Raw genomic sequence first — 22737 nt, 5'->3', positions numbered from 1 at the left:
CAAGCAAGTGCACGGGTCTTGCTCGGGCGTCGTGGTTGTCGGGGGATTTCGTGTCGCGATGGCGTCGAGATATGGATTTGTAGCCAGGGAGAGAAGGCTTCAACTGCGTTCGGCAGAGCTGGTAGCTTTTTTTTGGGTGCCAGGAGATCGAAAGGACACGAACGCGATTGCAAGCTCATTGGAAGCTGGAACCGTCAGTCCAAGCCACACCAGGCCAGCTCGCACTGTTGTTTCCGTTTAATTACCTAATACCAGTCTGACTTAGGTAATGAGACAAGCCTCACTCACTCACACCTGTCTCTGTCTCTCTCTCTCGCTGCATTCGAATATCCACAGCGGGTAGGTGCCTTAGCTGCCAGGAACGAACGGGCACGGGCCAAGACTGCTACCTGCTGAGGTAATCGAGGGCCCGGACTCCCCGAGAACCCACACCTAAGTTCAACCCCGAAGGCGTCGGAGGTCGGGAGTTTTTGGCTGATGCCAAGGCGTGACGTATTACAAAGCTGCCTACGTAGCGTAGGTAGGGACCTGACAAACTCCCCGAGCGCTCATCACCGGTGATCGTCTGCGCCTCTCCCGGCTCGATTCCTGCACATTCTACGACTAGCATCGCCGCTGTATATAACCTCACAACTTGGCGACACCCGAGGGGCTGGCATCCCCCTTGTGTGTGCTTTTCATCAATACGTATCCGTAGTCGAACGGCAACCCCACACATCCCATCTATTCTCACCCATACATACACCACCCACCGAGGACGAACAACCCCGCCATGGCCGAACCGCACCGTGACGAGTCGGGCTACGACTCCTCCGAAGACGCCATCACCATAACTCTCACCCATCGCAACACCCCTCACACCTTTACATTCCCCGCCGATGGCACAATAACACACCTCTCCGAAGATGTCGAGGACAGCCTATCCATCCCGCCCTCGAACCAGAAATTCATCGTCCCGAAGCTCGGCCTCCTGAAACCCCCCTTCAAGGACCCGGACATGTCGCTCGCCGGGCTGCAAAACAAGAAGATCATGCTCATGGGCGTCGAGGCGAAGGAGGTCGCGTCGCTGCAGGCCGCGTCCGAGTTCGCCGCGAGGCGCAACGCCGCACGCAGCGCCGCGCGCAGGCAGAACCGCTCGTCGCGGAGGCGGGACCAGGGGCGCGCGCAGGCGGACAGCACCTACACGTTTCTCTCCGTGCGGCCCCTGGCCGGGCTCCCGCACCCGGAGCGGTCCCTGGCGCTGCTCGAGAAGCTGAAGGAGGACCCGGGCATCCGCGCGTCGATGCGCAAGCACAAGTTCAGCGTCGGCCTGCTGACGGAGATGGAGCCCCTGTCCAACACGCAGTCCAGCCACGAGGGGACGACGAGGCTGCTCGGCCTCAACCGCAACGGCGGCGAGGTCATCGAGCTGCGGCTCCGGACGGACGCGCACGACGGCTACAGAGACTACAGGACCATCCGCAAGACGCTGTGCCACGAGCTGGCGCACAACGTCCACGGCCCGCACGACAGGAACTTTTGGGACCTGTGCCATCAGATCGAGCGCGAGGTCGACGCCGCGGACTGGAAGCACGGCGGGCAAACCGTCGGGCAGTCGTCGTCGTCGTACTACGCGCCGGGAGAGGACGAGGAGGAAGGGTTCGAGGACCACGGCGGCTGGGAGGGCGGCGATTTTGTCGTCGGCGGTAGCGCCGCTGATAACAAGGGCCTGAGCCGGCGTGAGATTCTGGCAAAGGCGGCGGAGGAGAGGGTCAGGAAGATGAATATGGAGACGCGGGATGGCGGGAAGCCCGACTCTGGCTCATCGCCTTGAGTTGAGCTTTGTTAATGTTGGATTTGATTTTGGTGTTCATTCTGGATTGCATTGCGACGGCGTTTGGTTTAGACACGAGATATGAATAAGGCCTTTTGAGACTAGGGAAGGACAGCCAATCAACTCATTTTATGTTATATGTTTACGGTTGAATTCGAACATCACAGTGTCCTCGTATTGATTCACAAAGCTTATCAGATGAAAGCCGCCGCCTATACGGTCGATACAGTGATGAGTAAACAGCAAAATCTGCCCAGAGGGCGATTGCTGTTGATTGTACAACTACTGTCTTTATGATGTAGGTTGTATACAGACACAGAATAAAAAAAGCGACACGTCCGAGTGTCTCCCCTGTGTAAAATGCTTGACCCTGGAACACCATAATGCCATGCCTTGCCATGCCATGCCCGAAAACGCCACTCACGCATGTAGGCGTGCAGCGCAGAATGCTGCCGCCCCAAATGCCCATGATTTTGTAAAAAATGCAATCCATCACACTCTGAAAGTCATCGCTTGCGCCGGCCAAATTTCAATTCCTTCCGAATGCAGCTGTCTGTCTATTGCTGCGGCTTTTGGTCGTCGGGTTGCGGCACCTTGATCCATTCCTTTTGCTCAGGCTCCCACTTGTGTCTGCAACTCGTGTTAGTCATGAACCCAAATTCTGTGCACTGAAATCAAGCTTTAAAAAGCCAGAAACCACAACGCGGATCTTTTTAAAACGTACCCAAGCCATTCAGTGGTCACCAGACTCTTGGTGCCGTACTCCTCTGATAGGATGCGCTCGAAGCTGTAAGGGATGGTGGCGGGAACACCCTCGAACTCGGTCTCGCGCATGGGGAAAAGGTCGGTGGTGCGGTAGCGGTGGTAGTTCTTGCAGCTCCATACTCCCGGCATGCCGGAAGGATCGCGCTCGGCGAGGCCGGTGATGTCGATGAAGGCGCCGTTGGCCATGTTGATCCAGCGGGCGTCGATAATGTTCTGGCCATCGCCGCGGTCCTTGTCGGTGCCGTGCGGGTTGACGTCGAGAAGGTAGCGTTCCGTCTTATCGTTGCCGTCCTTGTCGGTCCACTTGTATTCGTGCTCGGTACGGTTAAGGTTCTGGCCCATCCAGTAAAGAGTCGCTGTCGAGACCTGAACATCGAGGTCGTAGTCCCACGGCATGATCTTGCCGTTCCACCACCAGCCCAGCAAGGTTCCGTGAGCGAGCCAGGTTTCGACCTTCAGCTTCTTGGTGATGGTCAGGTAAGAGCGGACGAGGTTGCGGAGGACAACGCGGTGGTCATCGTAGCCGACGGCCTCCTTGAAGTAACGAATATCGTAATGGCCCAGCTCCTCGCCGCAGCAGGGCTCGTGAAAGTACTTTGTGTCTTCGCGCTTTACCAGGGCCGGTGATGATGACTGGCTGTCGTCTCTGGGGGCTTGAGGAGGCGCCGCAGCAACCGTCGAAGTGAGGCCCAGCAGGGCTAGCGGAAGAGCTAGGTTGAACCGCATGGTGGCGTATGTGTTGATGCGCCACTCGGATATGTTGTGTAGCTGATGCTGAGGTTGCCTGATCAATACCAAAGCCCCAAAAAAATCCGTTGACCAAAAACTCTCGGAAAGACGGTTGTTCGTGGGCGGCTTCGTGGTGCCAAGAAGTCGTCGGGTCTGGAAAATAGCCGGTGAGGGAGGAGGCAGGCGCAGTAGTCCAATGCAACGCTGGGTGTAATAAGAGCCAGGAGGGCCGTTCAAGGTCGTTGAATAAACCAAACTCGATGGGGTATCACTACGGCTGTAAAGACTCAGAAAAAGATACGGAATGGTCCGTTTGCTCGTGCGGCACACTCAAACTCGGGAGAGTGATGGTGAGAATCGTTAAGGCGGATGAAGGCGAGTGTGAGGTGAGATAGTGTGAGATGAGGTGAGGTGAGACGAGGCGAGAGACGACGGCAGAGATAGTGACGACGAGGCGTGGAATAATAAGGAAGGAGGATGGAGACGGTGAATATGTCCCTGCAGGAGGAGGAGTTCGGACGGGTTTGTCAGTTGCAGGTTACGGGGGGACGTCAAAACACACGGATGCCAAGAAGAGGGTGGCAGGAAGGAAAACCGGAGCGGACATGTCTGATGCGCGGCAGGGCAGGAGCGAGGTGATATGTAAAATGTGGGATGTGAAGGCGGTGGTGTGTAGCAGCCGCGTGGTGTACACTACATGGATGGTGTGTGGTGTGGCGTGTAGTGAGAGTGTTCCTAGTCTTGTGCAAGCATCCCGAGTCCCGCCATGGCGAAGAAATCCCCACGGTCACCGTCACCTTGCTTCGCGGTGCCTTGCCAAGATGCCGGGGCTAGCAGTCCATGCTCCAGGGTTTCCGATGGATGACCCCCCTCCTCCACCTGGTGCTTCTAGTGCAGTGTAGTGTACATACACTATTCCTCCTTCTCCTCCTCCTCCTCCTTTTGGACCTGGGGCTGGACACACGACCAGCGAGACCAGGCGAGAGAGACCCGGAGACAAGACAAGAAAGACCAGCCAGGGAGTCCTCGCCCAGGGCAGTCTCGCATGTCTCGCCTCCCAGCCGTTCGGCCGTCTACGCCTCGCCTCGCCTGGCTGTCGGGCTCGGCGCGAACAACGGTGGTACGTACCGGGACTACGTACGACGTACTCTTTGTGCGGGAGGGTACCAGTACTATCAGCACACTAGAAGCACACTTCATTTCATCCGAGAGGGCGTCTCCCACATTCCTTGGCAGTGCCAGTTTGCGCGTATGCGCCGTGTTCGGGCAGCATACGTAATCCCGCGCAAAACGAGGAGGGCCCGGGCTGTCGCCGGAGGCCGGGAGCCAGTGACAGGCCGCGTCTTCAACCGCGCCAGAAGTGGATCAACGTCTCTCTACGGCACACAAAGGCTAATTAATGAACCAGGTATCCAAAGTGGCTGAAAAAACAAATGATTAGCGGTTTGGCAAATGGGATTCAGGTGGGCGGCGGTCTGGGACTGACGGGACGGACAGGGGAGGTGAGGAGGGGGCTTGGGGGGGTGGGGAGGGGATGGGATATCAAAATCTGCTCTGCAGAGCAAAATACTTCACTTGAGGCATCAGGTTGCGTGAGCTTCGCAGGGTTGCAGCCAGCACGCACAGGCAGGATCGCCGGTGTCGTGTGCTCTCCTTCTGCTTCCTTGGTGTTTCTTGGTTCCCAGTCGCCGCATAAGCCGCTAACGGACTTGGCAACGACCAGGGGGGTTGCTCCGGTGTCAGGACCGGGTCTAATGGAAATAACCAAATAACCGTAAGTCGCTTTAATAGTATACCTAGATAGCGTAGACTGGTCGTTCTAATCGGTTTAATCGTTCCAGCCGCATTTTAGTCGCTTTCGAGGCTTCTGTCCACCCTTGTCCCTTTTCCAAAGTGAGAAACTCTGTCGATCCATCGTCCGCCACGCACTGCCGCCGCGGTGCCGAGTGTGCCGTTGGACAGGGCGGCAAGCGACGTCGTCTTGTCTCAAAAATCTGATATCAGCTGCATGCAATGCAGCCACATGCATTGTTTAGAGTAAGGCGGATGATGATGTAGGTAGACGGCAATGGGGAAGATGCATGTATGCGGGCTCGGACTTCACCGTGTGGTAACATAAGCCCCGTTAACCCGTCAACACAGGAGAAGAAGGCGAGAGCGAGCACCTGGAGAAATGAGGCTTCCCCCCATTGAGGCTATCCTGCACCCAAGCAGCGTAACAACGTCACAATGGAGCCCCTTCCCCATCAAATGGCAGTAGCCCCCCTGCCCCCTCCTCCCGGAGTCGTGGATTCGTAATAATCTGGGCTCAACCAACAGAAATGAACACGGCCAAAAATATCGATGACGGGGCCACTCCATCCGCCGCGAATGAGACAGACACATTGCCTGTTGTTCAATTCGAGTGTCGCGTGCCCGTCGTCTTTCTTTGCACCTCGGGCCCCAGGCCCAGCCAGGCATCCCATGCCATTCTAATCCGATGATTTGATGATTTGACCCCCGAAAACTGCATAACGTCTTGCCCTGCAATCCGATGTTGCGGCGCCGAGATGGTGGCACGCCGACAAGTCGAGGCAGACACGGACGCAGACACGGACACGCTCACCATCGGATCAAACAAGATGGGACAAAACAAAACGGGCCTCTGCTATTTCCCAGAGATTGGCACTGTCTTGGGAGTCTCAACCCGCCGCTTGGCGTCCTTCAGCTTGCGCTTCCCGTCCAATGATCCGAAGTTTTCCGCCGGGGCCTCACCTTGGCACTGCTGTGCTGTGCTGTGCTCACGGATTGTATCCATAATGTGCACAGCGCGAATCCCGTTCCGCTCCTTGGCTCTGAAGAGTCTGTCAGACATCCATCCGCAAGCAAGCAGTACTCCTTCCGCCGCCGCCCAAGTTGTACACTCCCTCCCAGTAAGCGGAATGCTTGTAGACTTACACAGGTGGTGTGTAGGCACACCGCGTCCGTATCATGCATATCCAGGGGCCACCCGCCATGGCGATCAGCGGCTCTGCAACAGTGCAACGTCGAAAAAGGGCAGTAGAGACACTGCGAACGCCTCGAGACGTCCGTCCGAACCCCTCTTGGTGCACCAATGGTGTGCTAACCAAAGAACACCACCAAATTGCGCCCAGGTGAAAAGCAACGGAATTGGCATGGGTACAGGGGAAAAAACGAAAAACCTACCCAAAGCCCGGCGCCAGCGACACCTACCTACCGACCGTCTCACTGTCTCACCCCCCGTTCCTTACCATTGGCACCTGGCAGTGAAGCCCCCACAGTGACGCGTGGCCCGGCTGCTGCTCACCCCTGCCCATTATTCTTTTTCGGGACAACGGTTGTCTTGTCCCTAGTCGGAAAACGTCCGATTTTTCCTCTCCCCCCTTTCCCTTCTTCCCCTGCACCCTTTTTGATGCATACGGGATGGAACCCTCTACCGGTACAGGATATGTGGCGCAGACCGCTACTAATCGTGGCTCAGTGGCTTCCGCTCCGCTCCATCGTCCGCCTCCGACCCTGACTGTCGTCGGCGCAGGGCTGTGAGGCTTCCCCTTACGCCGTCTCGTTAGCGACTCGGAAAGTCGCTAGCGAATGCAAGTCTAACGGATAGCAGGAGTATTCGTGGCCCAAGTTTCAGGTTATCCAGACAACGGTTGTCACTCGTCACTGGCCGCGCGGTTGGAATGGAAGCCCGGCACAGCTTGCCGGGCGGAAAACAAAGCTATCGACAGCCAGCTGCACCATGGGAAGCATCGCGTTGATTTTACACCCCCCGATTTCAACACCTTGCAATTGTGGTTGCATGTCTCGGCGCCGAAACGGCCAATCGATATGAAATGACTGCAGCCTGCAGCCTCCCCTCACGGCGCCAATCCGCCGCCCTGTCGCGTGTCGACCTTTCCTTCGCAAGAGAAGGCTGGGGATCGTTGGCCGAACATTGTGGTTGGCGGCTGGAAATCGGCATTGTCTTGGCCGCTTGCCGTTCTCCCGGCTCAACACACGCCTCGGGATAATGCCCAGACGTCGGGCGAAGCAGAGGAATGCCTGAATTAAATGGACGGAATCCTTCCACGTGTGCGCGACCGAGTCGTCACGATCATGCTGCCGGCCAAAGAATGCCTCTCATCACCGTGCTTCCAGGCATGAGGAGATTCCGCCGATGATACCTGCACCCTGAACAGTGCATCTCCATCTGCAGTGTCTAATCATGAATGTTGACTACTGGCCTTCCGGGCTCGCAGGGGACGTCGCATCTGCCCCACTAGTGAATTAGGTGCAGAGTAAGTCTAATGCAGATAAGCGTCATACCTGTTAACCGGGTAGCAGCGCCCGCCAAGGATCCCATCAAATAGGGCACATCAGCCGGCAGTCAGTTTGGTAGTGCCGTTGCCAAGACCCCACCTAAAAAGAGGCACGCGCCACAACCCGTCGCAAGTCTGCATCTCAAAATCGCTTTATATTAATTGCCCGACGTCGCTGCTGATGTGTGCGCCGTAATGTGGGCAGGGCTGGAATCCGGGACTCAGGCGCAGCAATCGGTGACACCGCCTCCGTGATGAATATCCCAATTGTAGCCAGCCCTCCCGGTCCTCCGCGTCTCTTTTCGGCGGACGCGCAAGACCACGCGGCATCGAAACCCATCTCCCACCCCGTTGGGGGCGGCTGGTCCATCGGTCTATGCTTCCTCTCCCGGAGACACGGGACATTGTGATCTAGATCCGGCTGGTGCTGAGCCTCTCAGCCTATTGTGGTGCTCGTCTATCAAACTCTATTCCTGGCCTCTCTGGCTAGTAAAAAGCTCTGCAAGGCAGTTTGTCGACCCGACCTAAGCGACCCATCTTTCCCCAGTTAGCAGGCCAGGGAATGTCTCGATAGAGTTGATTCTCGCCTTGGGGGGGGGCTACCTCTTTTTGGGATCATGACAAACCCACGTACACGCCTTACCCGGTGTGCTTTGGCCGCAATGCGGCACTCTTCTGGATCCCTATGCGCGATAGGCATGACAGATGCCCTGATTTCCTAATTTCACTGAAAATAGGATGCTACTCCTCCAGGCTCCGGGATAGCCTAACCTGCCATACGGGGCCGGGCTGGTTGATGTCGATACAGCAGCCTCGTCATACCTTCAGCCCCCGGAGCCGCCTCCTTTCTTGGTTAGTAGTGGTGCACGGTCGAAGCAGCGAGAAGCTTACAGTCACCGAATCCATGGTGTTTGACGTATAAGACAGAGCCCGCCACTACCAGCGTGAAGGCCGGGTATCCTTGAGACTGGGCCCACGAGCCAAAGGTAAGCATGATGGTGGCAGTTGTCCAGACGAGTCAAAGACTGTCGATCAATAGGTAAGTAAATAAGCAACAAGGCACCGCGTTCAAGTATCACGTCTAAGCATCATGCCCAAGAGTTCACGATCCTAGGGGAGGTTGCTTTCCCCCCATCCCAGCTCTGAGCGGCGACGTCTCCCGTCCATGTCAATTTGTTGATATTAGACTCGTTCGAATATGTTGATACACGAAAACAGTTGTCTTGAGAAACACCAGGCCTCTGGCCGCCAACGTGATCCCAAGAGAAGAAGCCCAGCATCGTCATGACCGCTCTATATCGCACGACCAAGGGCAACAACACACAAGGAAGAACGCCGCAGAATGCACCTAGGACCCATCGCGGGCTAAACCGCGTATCGATTTTTCCTACCCCATTACCGGACACACGATATTTTCTTGGCCGCGCGCGCACGCGCACCTAGTCGTTACTCATGAACACTCTTTTTCTCCGCAGCCCAACCGGCGATTATAGGCGAATACTGATATCCAAGCACTCCACCCGCCACTCCCTCCGTCCAAGAAGACTCCGCAGCCACTCGATACCCAGGCCGGTCCACTCCTGCCTCTGCCGCGCGAGCTCCTCCGCGGCGGCTCCCGCCAATGCGCTCGCCGTCGAGTTGATAACCTCCACTACGGAGGCATTGAAGCCGGCATTCGGATCGATATCGGGCAGCAGCGAGGACGTGGGCGGACGCGGCTGGAACCAGTTGCTGCTGAAGTCGAAGAAGCAGCGGTCGGACCAGTTACAGGAGGTGAGGAAGAGGATCAGGAGGAGGAAGCTGCAGTAGACGCAGGGGCGGTTGAGGAAGTAGGTGCATATGAAGAAGAGGAAGATGAAGGCGGGCGACGCGTTGGTCGGGATGAAGAGGAGCGGGAGCCAGCTGTTTCCGGCGCCATTAGCAGGATGAGCATGGGCTGGGTGGGATGTAGCCCGCCGTGGGCAAAGCTTACCTTCGAAGACAGAACATGGCGGCGGCGTGTATGGGTTGCCGGTGACGTATATGAGGGGGAGGCGGTTTGGAGATCCCTGGAGGGACTGACGGTCGGTCGCGCGGGTTTCCCCCCAAGCAGAGAGAGTCTCTCTTGTTGCACGTGTGTAGCTAGAAGCAGCTCTTTTCCAACGCGCGCAAAACCCGGGTACGGCGTATCAAGCCAAGCAAGCTGTCCCCGTTTGTTGGGCACCTGTGCACCAGTTGCGAGCGGCGCGGTAGTCGGCCCAGTGAATGCTGTGCTGGGTGTGCCCGCGTGATGTCGAACGATTCTCGTCGAGCTCGGAGCGGTTGCGAGAGGCCGCCGGGGGGTCGTGCGGTGCGAGGGATATTGTGTGGTGACTCGGCGGACAGGCCGGACGCAACAGGAAGTATTGTTGGGCTCGAGACAAAAAAAAATAGTGACGGGTTTCCTTGCAGTACTGACGGCAACGGCGCGGAATGCAAGGCAGGGCAGGGCAGGACGAAGTCAGGTACACACGGCTGGCTGCGTGCGGTCTCTTTCTCGTTTCCTGGTGCAGGCGGCAGGTATTAGCAAGCAGCAACCTTTCCCTCCAAACACGGCGACCAGATAGCTGCTTACGTCAGAAACTCGGGGTTCTGCAAGCAGGAGGAAAGAAGGCCTTAGACTAAGGTAGGGAGGTAAGGTAGGTAGGTACCTTACTTACTCCGTACTCCGTCCAGAGCAGGAGAGCAGCAGAGCGGACCTGACCTGACCAGACCAGACCAGTGGCACGCCACGTCGCCGCCCAGCGCACCCAGCAGCCAGTAGCCCAGAGCCAGCAGTCAGTAGTAGCCAGTAACCGTTCGCCATCGCACAACGCGCGCCCATCCATTCAGGGGTGCACAGGCCAGTGGCCCACTGCCTGCCCAAGCTCTAATTGCTACCTGCGCAGTGGTGGTACCGGTAGTGTGTCTAGGCTCAGGTCCCCCCCCCTGGCACTCTGGGCAGCAAAACCATCCACCGTCGCTTTTTTTCCCTCCTCGAGCCCGCCGCACCAGTGCTGCACCACCACTAAAGGGAACACTCACACCACGTCCAAACCCCCGACGCAGCCCGGAGTGGGCCGCGCTCCCTCACTCCCTCACTCACTGCAAAGACAGCAGCAGCTGCCGCCAAAGCGCCCGGCCCTTTCTTGCTTCCGGTCTTTCTACATACCACGTCACCCCCCTGCTCCTTCCCTCCGGCGCCTGCAGGGTTGTGTTAGGTTGGGCTCAGATTCCAGCCTCCCAAGTCATCCATTTCCGTCCCAAAATTTATTTCCAATACCTGCTCTTTTTCCTCACCTCCAAACCCAACCCATCATCGTGTCGCGACGGAAGGGTCTCCTTGTCAATTGTCCTCTGTTTCCCTCGTCGAAACACCTCCCCTTCCCTCTCCCCCCGGCGCCATCATGGTGTCCCCTATGCCCCCGGCACCGACGCCCCCCGGTGGCAGTGTGCCCTCAAACGGCGATCGCACCAACACTCTGCTGAACCTCCTCAAGTTCAGCGGTGTTGGCGGTCAAGCTTCCCAAGCTTCCCAGGCTCGCCAGGAGGCCGCAGGCTACCAGCAGCAGCAACAGTCTCCTTCCCAGCAGCAGCAGCAGCAGCAGCAACAACACCAGCACCAGCACCACCAGCAGCACCACCAGCATCACCACCAACAATCGCCGCATCAGCACCAGCACCAGCAGTTGCATCAGCAGCATCAGCAGTCGACGATGCCTTCGTCCATTCCGACGCAGATCATCGCACCAGCCCGCGCCCCGGCCGACCCCACCGGCCTGCTCGCCGCTCTGATGAAAGGAGCCCACGAAGGCGAGGAGTCGCGACCCGAGCCGCCTCAAAACGGCTCGTTCTCGACTTTTGGCGCATCGTCGCCCCCCGACGATACGCGCGCTTACCTGCTGAACCTGCTGAACCGGCCGAAGCCCAGTCAACACGACTTGATGCTGTCTGAGTCTGCCCGCTCCAACATCCCCCAAGCGGGCGAGGACATTCTCCAAAAGGTGCTCGCCGAGGCCGGACAAGCTCCGAGCCTGTCGCACCCGCCCTCCAGTTCGTTCGAGTACGACTCCAGCAACTACGCTCAGTCGAGCGGCAACTACGGCACATACTCGTTCCCTTCGACCCAGGAGTCAAATCTGCAAGTCGCCCAGCACCAGCAGTATGGCTACAACGCCAGCACCAGCAACGGCTTCGAGGAGCCTCAAATCACTTCGCCACACAACCGGACACCCAAGTCTGGTTCCATCTCGGGAATCGCCCCACATCACTCTGCTGGCCAGTCACCTGCCGGCCCAGCTTTTCAGATCCTCAAGAAGACCCACGACTCGCCAAGCTCTCACCACTCGCACCACGGAAGCGAGACCAAGCGCATCGCCAACGAGCGCAGCCCTCTCGCCAGCCCTGAGCGTGTTCGCCACAGCATCGGCCACGGTTCTTCCCCTGCGGACAAGCTCGCCAACCCCACCCCCTGCTCGACTGCCTCGTTCGCGAGCGCCCCATCTGCCGAGAAGAACAAGGAGACGGTTTCTGAGGCAATCCTTGACATTGCCGAGCGGGCAGACTTTGAGGCCCAGCAAGCTTTGGCCCGCGCTGAGGAAGAGCAGTCGCGGCCAGAGTACATGCAGGACCTCGACGACATGGACACTGCGCGCACCGAGAGGGAGTTCGACGCGAGTGCCCACCATGCCGCTCAAGCCATCAAGAAGGAGCTCGACCGCGAGGAGAATAGGGATCTCCTCGAGAGGGTCGTCTCCGCCGAGGTGGCTGATGAGGTCCGGGAGATCATTGAGGAGGCTGCGGGCCACCCCGTTGCCGACAGCTGGGAGAGCGCCGACCAGGACGAGATCGTGGTGATTGAGGAGGAAACTCCCGCGCCCGTCAAGGTCTTCAACTTCCCCATGAAGCCCTGGATCTCCATTGGTCTGCAGGACGGCGCCACCGAGCCCCGGCCCCAGTTCCGGGACGAGGCCATCATGGACATTGCCCGTCTCAAGAAGGAGTTCGACCAGATCGACCGCAACCTCTACACCGCCACCGAGACCTACATGGCCTATGGCATGTCCAAGGCCGGCGGTCTTCGCGTCATTCGACAGGACGACGGCAAGGACGCCAAGATCTTCACCGACACCAAGGACCGCATCTTCAACGTTGCCATGTCCGTCACGCCCCCGGACCACACCGGCATCCACCGCGAGGCCATCATTGGCACTGGCATCAGTGGTACCGTCTACTGGGTGCAGATCAAGAGCGGCGAGAAGGACCACATCGAGGATGCGCACCCCGAGCAGTACGGCTTCGCCCTGCCCCCTATGGCTTCCCACGAAGGTGGTGATGCCCCTGGTGGCGTGCTCAAGACCCGTGCCCGGACGTCTACGATCCACCCCGAGTTCTTTGCCGTTGGCCGCGGCAAGTCGATCAACATCATCTGGCCGACGTTCATCATGCAGAACAACCTGTTCAAGCCTGGCCACGACCGTGTCGTCGACACCGAGAGACTGGCCAAGCAGTGTTCGTTGAAGATCAACACCGGTAAGGCCGGCAAAGACTTCACCTTCAGTCAGGACGACAGCGTGATAGTGTCTCTTGACAAGTCTGGACGTGTCAAGTTCTGGGACGTCCGTGACCTCACTGCCGCCAAGGAGGGCAGCGACCCCCGCGCGCCCACGCCTGCGCACACTTCGCTCGAGATCAAGGAGCCTCTCATGACCTTGACCAGCACTCCCGAGGGCGAGAAGGCTTGGCCCACGTCCGTCCTCCTGGTCGACAAGCTTCGGCCGTACCAGAAGCGATGTGCTCTGCGTTACATGATCATCGGAATGAAGCAGAACCACACTCTTCAGCTTTGGGATCTTGCGCTCGGCAAGCCGGTCCAGGAGTTCAACCTCCCCCACAGCAAGGAGTCCGACGCCGTCTGCAGCGTCATGTACCACCCTCCCACTGGTATGCTGGTCATTGGCCACCCGACCCGAAACTCCATCTACTTCGCGCACCTTTCGGCTCCTAAGTACAACCTGAAGAGCGTGTCGCAGGTGGAGTACATCCAGCGGCTGGTCGCTCAGGATACTACTATTCCTCAGCCCGACTCGACTGCCGTTATCAGCGGTGTTCGCGAGTACTCCTTTGCGAACCGCGGCATTCTGCGCAGTCTCGACATCCTGTGCAACCCCGCCATGGCCCAGGAAACTGACGAGCCTACTCTGTTTGAGCTCTACGCCATGCACTCCAAGGGTGTTGCCTGCCTCTTGATTAAGCAGGCCGAGCTTGGATGGACCAAGGACAACAAGGTTCTTGCGCCGGTTGATGCCGTTGACGCTGGTGTCGTCACCATCTCCAAGCTGAAGCCTCCTGCGAGCCAGCCCGCCGAGCCTGCCCACCAGAACGCCGATGCTGGTCACCCCTCGGCCCGCAACATTGCCAAGGACTCCCTCCTTCAAACGACGCCCTCGCAAGACGAGAGCACGCCTCGCCGCGGCCCCGAGTCCGTCACGCCGGTCAAGATTGCCAAGGCCGAGGCCAAGGAGGAGGAGACTCCGGCACCTGCCCCTGCTCCTGTAAAGGAAGAGAAGCAGGAACGAAAGAGTCGCAAGAAGAAGGCGGCTGCTGCGGCTGCTGCCGCCGCCGCCGCCGCCGCCGCCGACTCGCAGACAAACGGATCCCCTCGTGTTGGCTCCAACAACTCCAAGGATTCGGGCAAGGCCTCCACCCAGAACTCCATCACCCAAGAATCCGTCGAGACCGCAATCAGCAGCATGGAGTCTCGCCTACAAAACGGATTCAACAATCTCCTCAACTCGTCTTTCAAGACGCTCCACAGCCGCATTGACGATGGTCTGCGTGCTCGCGAGGCTGACTTTGACGAGCGCCAGTTGAAGCTCCTGAACATGGTGTCGGAGGTTCTCAACGACAACACCCAGAAGGTCCTCGAGGCCCTCATCCAAGAGCAATTCAGCAACGCCGTCATCCCTGCCATTTCCGAGGTGGCGGCCAAGGCTGTGTCTGACCAGTTCACGAAGAGCATGAACGCTCAGGTTTCACACTCCATCCAGAAGGAGATTCACAAGGCCCTTCCTTCCGCGACTCAGCACGCGCTGCAGAACGGCGACTTTGTGAAGGCCATTTCGGACAGAGTTGGAGCCACCGTCGCGGCCAGTGTGCAACAGGAGGTCGTCACCACTCTGCCCGCTCGCCTCGGACCGTCCTTCACCAACATGGCTGTGCAGGCTTGCCAGCGCGTGGCCGGCGAGCTCCAGAAGCAGCACCGCACGGAGATGGAGACCCTCAACGCTCAGCGCCTCGCTGAGAGCAACAAGGTCGACCAGCTGTCCGCCATCGTGACTCGTCTTACTGGCACGATCTCTAGCATGGCAGCGTCGCAGGAGCAGTTCCAGAACGAATTCCTCAAGTTCCAGCAACAGATGATTCGCGTCCAGGCTCAGGCGCAGGCTCAGGCACAGCAGCAGCAGCAACAGCAGCAGCAGCAGCCGCACCAGGTATCTCACCACCACTCGGCTCCTTCCTACAACGCACCCTCCGTCATCAGCCAGGTCCCCAGCCAGGTTCCTAGCCAGATCCATAGCCAGTCTTACAGCAACGTCCAGAGCCCTGACCGGGCCTCGCAGCACTCCATGAGCTATGGTCACAACCAGGCCTTGGCGGTGGCCAAGTCCAACAATGAATACGACGCTGATCTGCAGGCCCGCATTGGCGTGATCAACCAGTCTATGAAGGAGGGTAGGGCCGAGGAGGCTGTCGTCCGCTGGATGCAGTCTGGCCGTGAGCAGGAAGTGTTTGAAAAGTACATGTCCAAGTACAGCCCGGAGTTTGTCCGCAACCTGCCGCACCTGGTTCTCCTGACGGTGACTGCCACTGTCAGCCTGAACCTGGAGTCGTACACCCGAGAGAGAATCGCCTGGCTTGAGATGGTTGTTCACAGCCTCCAGGTCTCCCTCGACAACATGGTAAGTCGCGCCTTGCCTGGGCACCCAGCATATGACTGCATGACACTAACGCCTCCCCAGGACGAAGATGCTCGCGCGGTTACGCCAAAGATTATGGGTATGCTGGTGACTCGCGTCGAGGGTCTCTTCGTACGCATCAGCAGCACTTCGGGCAACGACCCGGTCCTGAAAAACCTGTCGCAGATTATCATCAACGCCAAGCGCGTCATTGAAGCTTGTCAGGACGAGCAGCAGTACGCTTGAGAGGAGAGAGATGAGGGTAGACATATCCGGGTCTATAATCCTGAAGATATGACGATACCGAGTACATAAGACATTTCGACGCCATACACTGCACCGCGGCTTTGCTACTATGCATAGCCATGTTGAGGAGACACAGCTCGTGAACAGTGGGCTGGCTGCAATGGGCATGATACCAGACGGCAGAGATTGCACATATGGCCGCAATTCCTTGGCTTTGGAGAATGGGGTTCGTTGCGTTTTCGTTGGGAGGCGAGGTAACGGGCATGCGGACGGAGTAGCTTGGGATTTGAATGATCTGTGGGAAGGAGGGTGGAAACGTTCCGGGCCTTTTCTCGTTGTAATAATGGTACGCTTGGGTCAAGTGGAAGAGCGAGGGCGTTTGGACGTCAGCCAGGAGAGCTCATTCTTGGGGTTGGATGGTTCCATTGGGGCGTGACCTCGGCTCTTTTGATATGAAAATGGAGGCATGATCTAGTACAAGGTGTAATGAAACGCGCGCGAAGGTGATTCTACGTGGAATATGTGCTTTTTTTTTTTAACGTTGAGCTACCTACTAGGATGACTGACGTGTACAAATTGAAGCTTCCAACGCAACCCACTCTTGACCTTGAACCGATCCGACTTGCGTCCCTTTTTCTGCACGTCCTTGATGGAGGTGATTAGATACCTAGACAGCAAGATACTTTCATAAGTCTTCACGTCTTAATATTCGTAACACAGTACCTGATCCAGTTACATCGTCGGAAGGTTGCGATGAGAAAGATTAGATACGCTCGGCCCAGCTGGCGACCTTACATAATCTTCAAGTACCAGCCGCATGGATGGCCCGTGCCCCCTGAAGAGAACGCGGAACCCTGCTGAACTTTGATGCCTGACAGCCTCACGGCCTTGTTTCGCAGCGTCTGATTGGGTGGTCCGGGGCGGCAAAGCAGCAGGACACCTGTGCTTGTGCTCGGGGAAAGCTCAATCACAGTGAGCCAGCCAGGACTGGCCCGAATCTGGCTAATCGGCGGCCAAGTACACCGTACACCGCACAGCGCAGCAGCAGTGCCAGCAGCAGCAAGTGCCAGCAGGAGGAGCAGGAGCAGCCGAACCACGACCAGCCCTGCCTACCTGTCTCTCTTGCCCAAAAAAAGCCACCAACGCGGACCGACCAACGACGAAATCTTCGCGGCCACCTTCATCGCCAAGCACTCGTCTCCGTACCACCCAGTTTCAGTAACCCTCAGTTCCCATCCGGAGCGAGGCAGTTGCGATTTCGACACGTCGTTCCCCCGACCCGCCGACACTGCTGGGCCAATTGCGTTGGGCAGAGTGTACTGACACTCGACGCGACGACGGAAAGCTCCAATTGACCAGGGGGTCAACAGCTCCGACCACCGCTTTAGTTAGGGGCCGTGAATCGACGACCTTCCTTTCCACGACGACAACGACACGACGACAACGACGGATACGCCAGCCCCTCGACGAGTCGCTGCCCGGTTCTTTTGACTATTTTGGTCGTCAAATGTAAAGACGGGAATTCCACCATCACTACCCCGACACCAAAGGCGCAGCGGGGCCAGACCGAGAAACGACCACCCGACGGCTCGATATCCACCCACCACCGACTCCTTCCCTCACACCCTCTCCCGCATCACATCTGACAGCAGTGCCGAGCTGCTTGCCGGGGACCAGTCCCCCCTTGCGCGCGTATGAGCTGGCAGGTGGTTTCGGGTATGGGGCCGAACGTAGGCAACGGAATGGGCGGGCCTGGAGGAAACGAGATGGGCGGCGCGATGCAAGGCAACGGCGGCAACCAGCCTCATGCGACCGAGTATACGCTGCAGGGTAGGTGTCCCAGGCCTCTTTTCGTGTCGCTTGAAACGGCCGTTTTGCTGACCACAACACTCCACAGGCGTCATGCGCTTCCTTCAGACCGAGTGGCATCGACACGAGCGCGACAGGAATGCTTGGGAGATTGAGCGCCAGGAGATGAAGGCGAGGATAGCCGCGCTCGAGGGCCAGGCGAGGAGGGCCGATGCCACGCAAAAGGCCCTCAAGAAATACGTCATCATCCTCGAAAAGAAGGTCAAGGACCAGGCTGCGCAGCTCAAGGACGGGGCCAGGCCAGGCGACGAGACCGCAAAGGCCGAAAAGGACAGGGCCACCCAGATCCAGGAGAAGCTTCGACGTGAGTTTTTTCTTTCTTTTTCTTTTTCGGGAGACCGCGAATCGTGCCAAACATTTTACTAACGCACTCTTTTTCATACGCGCAGCTGCGTCCAAGAAGCCGTTCGATGCCGAGGAGAACGAGATCGATGTTGAAAAGGGCGAGGATGAATCGCAGCGGGCCGACCTCAAGTCTTTCCTGGACCAGTGCCAGGCCGAGTTTACCTACCTTATGATCACGCCGGCCAACCCCCTGCCTCCCCGAGAATCACCTCCGCTCCCCATCCTCGAAGACTTGCGCGAGGGCGAGCCTTTCGGCATGCCAGGCGGCAAGCAGTTCCAGGAGCCGCCCTTCCCCTTCGCATCTTCGTCGCTTGTGCCGCAAAACCACGTACGAGAGGCCAACCGCCCGCCTCCCGCTCCGAACCATGCACCTCCCATGCAGCGAAGCCAGCCAACGAGTTTCCAAGTCAAGCCTTCGGACCAGCTGCAACAGCAGCAGCAGCAACATCAACTACAGCAGCAACACCAACACCAACAGCAGCAGCAACAGCAGCAGCAACAACAATTACAGCAACAGCAGCAACTACAGCTACAGCAACAACAGCAGCAACAGCAACAGCAGATGGCGCCCCAGAACCCCGAACCCGCACCGCCTGTCCTGTACGCTGCCGGAACCGAATGGCCCCAGCCCATGTCGGTAACCGCCCGTATGCTAGACGACAACTTGCAGCGTCCCGGTCATGTCGTTGAGTCGGTCAGTAGTGTCGATCCTATAGATGAGCCTCAAACCAGCCGAGCTGCCCCCGAGACCGATGGATGGGACTTCTCCGAGGGCGCTTTCACCGAGTCGACCTCCTCGCAACCTCTGCAGCAGCTCACCAACAGACCCGACACGGATGCTTTCCCAACCGCGGATAACCTCCCCAAGTCGCCCAACCGCGGGCCGGGCTCTCATCGCCGCAAAGGCTCCATGTCGAGAAGACGCAGCGCGGAACATGAACTGTCCCTTACTGCGGCCGCCCAGAAGGCCGAGACCGGCAACTTCAAGTTGCGCTTCGGATTGCGAGGCCACTTGGACACGGTCCGCACCATCATCTTCTCGGGCGGCGGCAGCCCCGGAGAACCGGAAATCTGCACTGCTGGCGACGACGGCATGATCAAGCGCTTCCACATCCCCCGGGCGGACAGCCATGGCCAGGCGACCAACGCGGCTTCGGACCTCGACGTAACGGCCAACTTCTCTCATCGCGGCCATGCCGGGGGAGTCCTCTGCCTGACGTCCTGGTCACCGTCACCAAACTTCGCCACCGGCGGACGCGCCCAAGGCGACGGCTGGATCTTTTCCGGCGGGCAGGACGCCACCATCAGGGTTTGGGAACGTGGCAGGGTCGATCCCAAAGCCACGCTCGAAGGCCACACCGATGCCGTCTGGGCGTTGTGCGTGCTGCCGACCACCCTCGGTGCCCTCTTCGGCCAGAACAGCCAATACGGAAGCGCCGATCGCATCCTGCTTGTCTCCGGAGGTGCTGACGGGTCCGTCCGTCTATGGGCCGTCAGCGCACCGCCTCAGTTGACCTCCCCTCAGCCGGGCACGAACAGAGCCGGCCCGCAAGGCAGCAGGGGTCGGGTCCGCGGCAACTCGATGAGCTCGGGAAGTGCTTTCTCGAGCACCCCGCAACCCAACATGGCGACAAGTTCCCCCTTCAACCACACTCTTGTCCACAACATCAAGAGGGCCGATGGCTCCGATGCCAGCCCCACTTGCATCACACCTCTCAGCCCCGGCGGTGATACGTTTGTCGTCTCCTACTCGGACGCGGCCATCCTCGTCTACGATACCCGGACAGGCGAACAGACGGGGACGATGGACAGCTCGGAGACGTATGATGGATCGATCAACACAAGTGTCAACGCAGTCGTCGCAACAACGGTCGGCCTGGAACAGTCACAGAGCGGCCTGGCCGAGGAGGACAATGGCGCCGGTGGCGGACCTACGGGCGGAGGCAGGTCGATGGCTGGATCCGGCGTCGAGGGCGTCATCATTTCTGGACACGAAGATCAGTTCGTGCGTTTCTTCGATGCCAACAGCGGTAAGTCTGGCGAGTCGTTCCCACCAAGCAAAAATGCTGATCAGCGTGACAGGACAATGCACATACAACATGCTGGCGCACCCGGCATCGATTTCGGGCCTGTCGCTCAGTCCAGACGGCCGCGAGCTCGTCAGCGCAGGCCACGACGCCTCGCTGCGGTTCTGGAGCCTCGAGAAGAGGACCTGCACGCAGGAGATTACGAGCCACCGCATCATGCGCGGCGAGGGTGTGTGTTCGGTCGTCTGGAGCCAGGACGGCAAGTGGGTGGTGAGCGGCGGCGGCGACGGCGTGGTCAAGGTGTTTGCGCGGTAGACGGGGCGTGGCTTTGTTTGAAAGACGAGGACGAAGAGAGCAGATATTCAGCAGCAGCATAGCGTCCGTTAAAATGGCGTCATTGTCTTTGGGTCACTTGCTCCGGGGGGCCGACCTCTGACGACGGTTGCTCCGGCTTGGTTGCCCGGGCATGAGCTGGACATGGGGTGTTTTCTTTTGGGACATTGTGTGCGGGACGTTTTGAGCATGGGGGTTAAGAAAGGGGGAAGGCTCGGAAACTTTTTGGGTCTGCGGCAGCAGTGGGCTCGCGAGAGAGAGAGAGAGAGAGAGAGAGAGAGAAAGAGAGAAGATGAACGGGACAGGATACGAAGGGGAGGGACCAAGTCCTGTTGTAATATGTAACCGGGGCATTGTTCATTATACGTCGATACCCTCCACTACCACCACCACCATCACCACCATCGCCGCCGCCGTCACCACCGCCGCCGCCGCGTCACCAATACTACCCCTCCCCCCCTCCCCTTCTCGCCGTGCGGTGACTTTGTTTTTGACGTTGGTCTCGTTTTTTCGTAGTACATAGTTTTTTTTAACGTGGAAGGAATAGATGATTGTATGAGCTCGGTCGGGTATTCGAAGAGAGAGAGAGGGAAAAGAGAAGCCATTTAACAACCAACCCCCAAAAAAGGATTAAAACTCCCAAAAAACAATAAAAAGAAAGAAAACCAAAAACCCTTCCGGACCGTCGTGTAAAGGGTTGACTTCGCCTGCCTCCCATGCCCGAATGTCTTGCCAGCTTGCCTGCGTACCTGCCCGTCTTTGCCTCCCAGCCTCTAAAAGGGGCTTGTTTTTCATTCCAAAATTCGTCACCGTCCCGCCCGTCCCCGACGCTCAAAACTCCATCTCCTCGACCTCCATGCCGCAGTCGTTGCACTTCTTGACCGTCATGCCGTCCTCGTTCTCGACGGCCCGGCCCCAGTCGTGGACGTGCTTGCCGCCGCCGACCGAGTCGCCGAACTTGCGGGGCCCCGCGCCGGCGGCGCCGGCGGCCTGCTGGCGGCGGATGGCCTCGGTGCGGGTCTTGCGCTTGAGGTCGTTGAGCTTGTCGCGGAACTTTGCCTCCTTGCGGCGCTTCTTGTCGGCCTCGCGGCGGGCGAACTCGGCGTCGAGCTTCTCGGCGGACCCCCACTTGGTCGTGAAGGCGTACTCCTCGACCTGCAGGCGCAGGAAGAGCATCATGTCGTGCCAGTGCGACTTGTGCGGGTTCGGGCGCGACAGGTGCGGCAGCAGCGCGGCGTCCTTGAGCTCCTCGTCGGTGAGCAGGTAGTCCTCCTTGCACTCCGTCTTGGTCAGGAGCGAGTACTTGTCCGGGTGGGCGTCCTTGCAGGCGTGGCAGACGTGGACGCCGAAGACCTCGTCCCAGACGAAGTCGATCTCGAGGGAGCCGCAGTCGGCGCACCGCTTGCGCGTGGCGTCGTCGGCGAGCACGCTGAGCCCGGGCTCGAACGGCCCGGCCTTTTGGCGCCGGAGCTTGCGGAGCAGCTGCAGCCGCTCCCACTCCTGCGACGTCATGCCCTTGGGCTTCTCCTCCTGGGGCGGGCCGCCGGGCTTCTGCTTGGGGAGGAGCGCCGTGTTGTGCGGGTCGTCCTCGGCCGTCAGGAAGCCGCCCTTTGTGTCCGTCATGGCCGACATGTTGTAGTCGACGAACTTTGCAAAGCTGCGCGCGGGGCGCGGCACGGCCGCCGTGTCGCGGGCATCGCGGTTCGTCTGGGGGTGCGCCGACTCGCGGGGGTCCGGGGCGGAGATGGCCGAGTGCGGGCGCTTGCGGGAGCCGTCCGCCGCCGCCGCCGCCGTCGTTGGTGGCCGGGAGGCGCCGCCGGCCCTGGTGATGTGGACGTCCTTGGTGGCGACGAGGCCGGACGAGGTCTTGGGGGCCGACGGGAGGCCCGCGGCGGCGAGCTCGGCGTCGCGGCGGTCGCGGATGGCTTTCGCTTTCAGACGGGATTCTTCCTAGGCGGGGCAGGAATTAGAAAAAAGGAAGGAGGACGAGGGAGGAACGCGCACGGAGGGGACGTTCTCACCATGCGACGGGTTGCTGCGGGCGTTGGGGGCGTGACTGCGACGGGCGCCGACGCCGTGGGGTTCGGCGGTGGTGTCGAGGGGCGAACCATGGCTGCTGCTGCTTGGCCGCGTTGGATTGCGAGTGTGATCTGGGTAAGGGGTGGCGGTGATTATCGGGAGCGACGTGGTGTGCGACAGCAGAGTTTGTGGTCTTTTGGTCTTTCGACGTTGGAACTTTTGGACTTGGGCGGGAGACGTGAATTGGCGGGGGGCAAGATTCGAGAAACGATTATGTCACCACCGGTCGAGTCGCGAAAGCACGTGCACACACTCCCGCGCTGACCGAGCCACAC

The 22737-nt window shown here is 59.0% G+C and overlaps 6 protein-coding genes across 6 annotated transcripts; 3 read left to right on the top strand and 3 right to left on the bottom strand.

Annotated features, from left to right (window-relative positions):
• Nucleotides 1–772: 772 nt before the first annotated feature.
• On the top strand, nucleotides 773–1813 carry EsH8_II_000745 (WLM domain-containing protein; the record flags this gene model as incomplete). The annotated part of the gene is made up of 1 exon (XM_083264043.1): nucleotides 773–1813. One exon carries the CDS (start codon nucleotides 773–775, stop codon nucleotides 1811–1813), a length of 1041 nt encoding a protein of 346 aa, XP_083121365.1.
• Nucleotides 1814–2370: 557 nt separating this feature from the next.
• On the bottom strand, nucleotides 2371–3304 carry EsH8_II_000744 (LicD family-domain-containing protein; the record flags this gene model as incomplete). The annotated part of the gene is made up of 2 exons (XM_083264042.1): nucleotides 2371–2443; nucleotides 2538–3304. 2 exons carry the CDS (start codon nucleotides 3302–3304, stop codon nucleotides 2371–2373), a joined length of 840 nt encoding a protein of 279 aa, XP_083121364.1.
• Nucleotides 3305–9095: 5791 nt separating this feature from the next.
• Nucleotides 9096–9597, bottom strand: EsH8_II_000743 (bladder cancer-related protein BC10-domain-containing protein; the record flags this gene model as incomplete). Its single annotated transcript, XM_083264041.1, has 2 exons — nucleotides 9096–9510; nucleotides 9581–9597. 2 exons carry the CDS (start codon nucleotides 9595–9597, stop codon nucleotides 9096–9098), a joined length of 432 nt encoding a protein of 143 aa, XP_083121363.1.
• Nucleotides 9598–11012: 1415 nt separating this feature from the next.
• Nucleotides 11013–15809, top strand: EsH8_II_000742 (uncharacterized protein; the record flags this gene model as incomplete). The annotated part of the gene is made up of 2 exons (XM_083264040.1): nucleotides 11013–15566; nucleotides 15627–15809. The coding sequence occupies 2 exons, from the start codon at nucleotides 11013–11015 to the stop codon at nucleotides 15807–15809; spliced, it is 4737 nt and encodes a 1578-aa protein (XP_083121362.1).
• Nucleotides 15810–17503: 1694 nt separating this feature from the next.
• On the top strand, nucleotides 17504–20365 carry EsH8_II_000741 (WD40-repeat-containing domain protein; the record flags this gene model as incomplete). The annotated part of the gene is made up of 4 exons (XM_083264039.1): nucleotides 17504–17639; nucleotides 17707–17982; nucleotides 18068–20053; nucleotides 20106–20365. The coding sequence occupies 4 exons, from the start codon at nucleotides 17504–17506 to the stop codon at nucleotides 20363–20365; spliced, it is 2658 nt and encodes an 885-aa protein (XP_083121361.1).
• An 849-nt stretch (nucleotides 20366–21214) lies between these two features.
• EsH8_II_000740 (DNA repair protein RAD14) lies at nucleotides 21215–22494 on the bottom strand (the record flags this gene model as incomplete). Its single annotated transcript, XM_083264038.1, has 2 exons — nucleotides 21215–22333; nucleotides 22405–22494. The coding sequence occupies 2 exons, from the start codon at nucleotides 22492–22494 to the stop codon at nucleotides 21215–21217; spliced, it is 1209 nt and encodes a 402-aa protein (XP_083121360.1).
• Nucleotides 22495–22737: the final 243 nt, after the last annotated feature.

The sequence above is a fragment of the Colletotrichum jinshuiense genome, chromosome 2, assembly GCF_051148585.1.
Source record: "Colletotrichum jinshuiense chromosome 2, complete sequence".
Taxonomy (NCBI): domain Eukaryota; kingdom Fungi; phylum Ascomycota; class Sordariomycetes; order Glomerellales; family Glomerellaceae; genus Colletotrichum; species Colletotrichum jinshuiense.
This window is presented reverse-complemented; position numbering and strand designations above follow the sequence as displayed.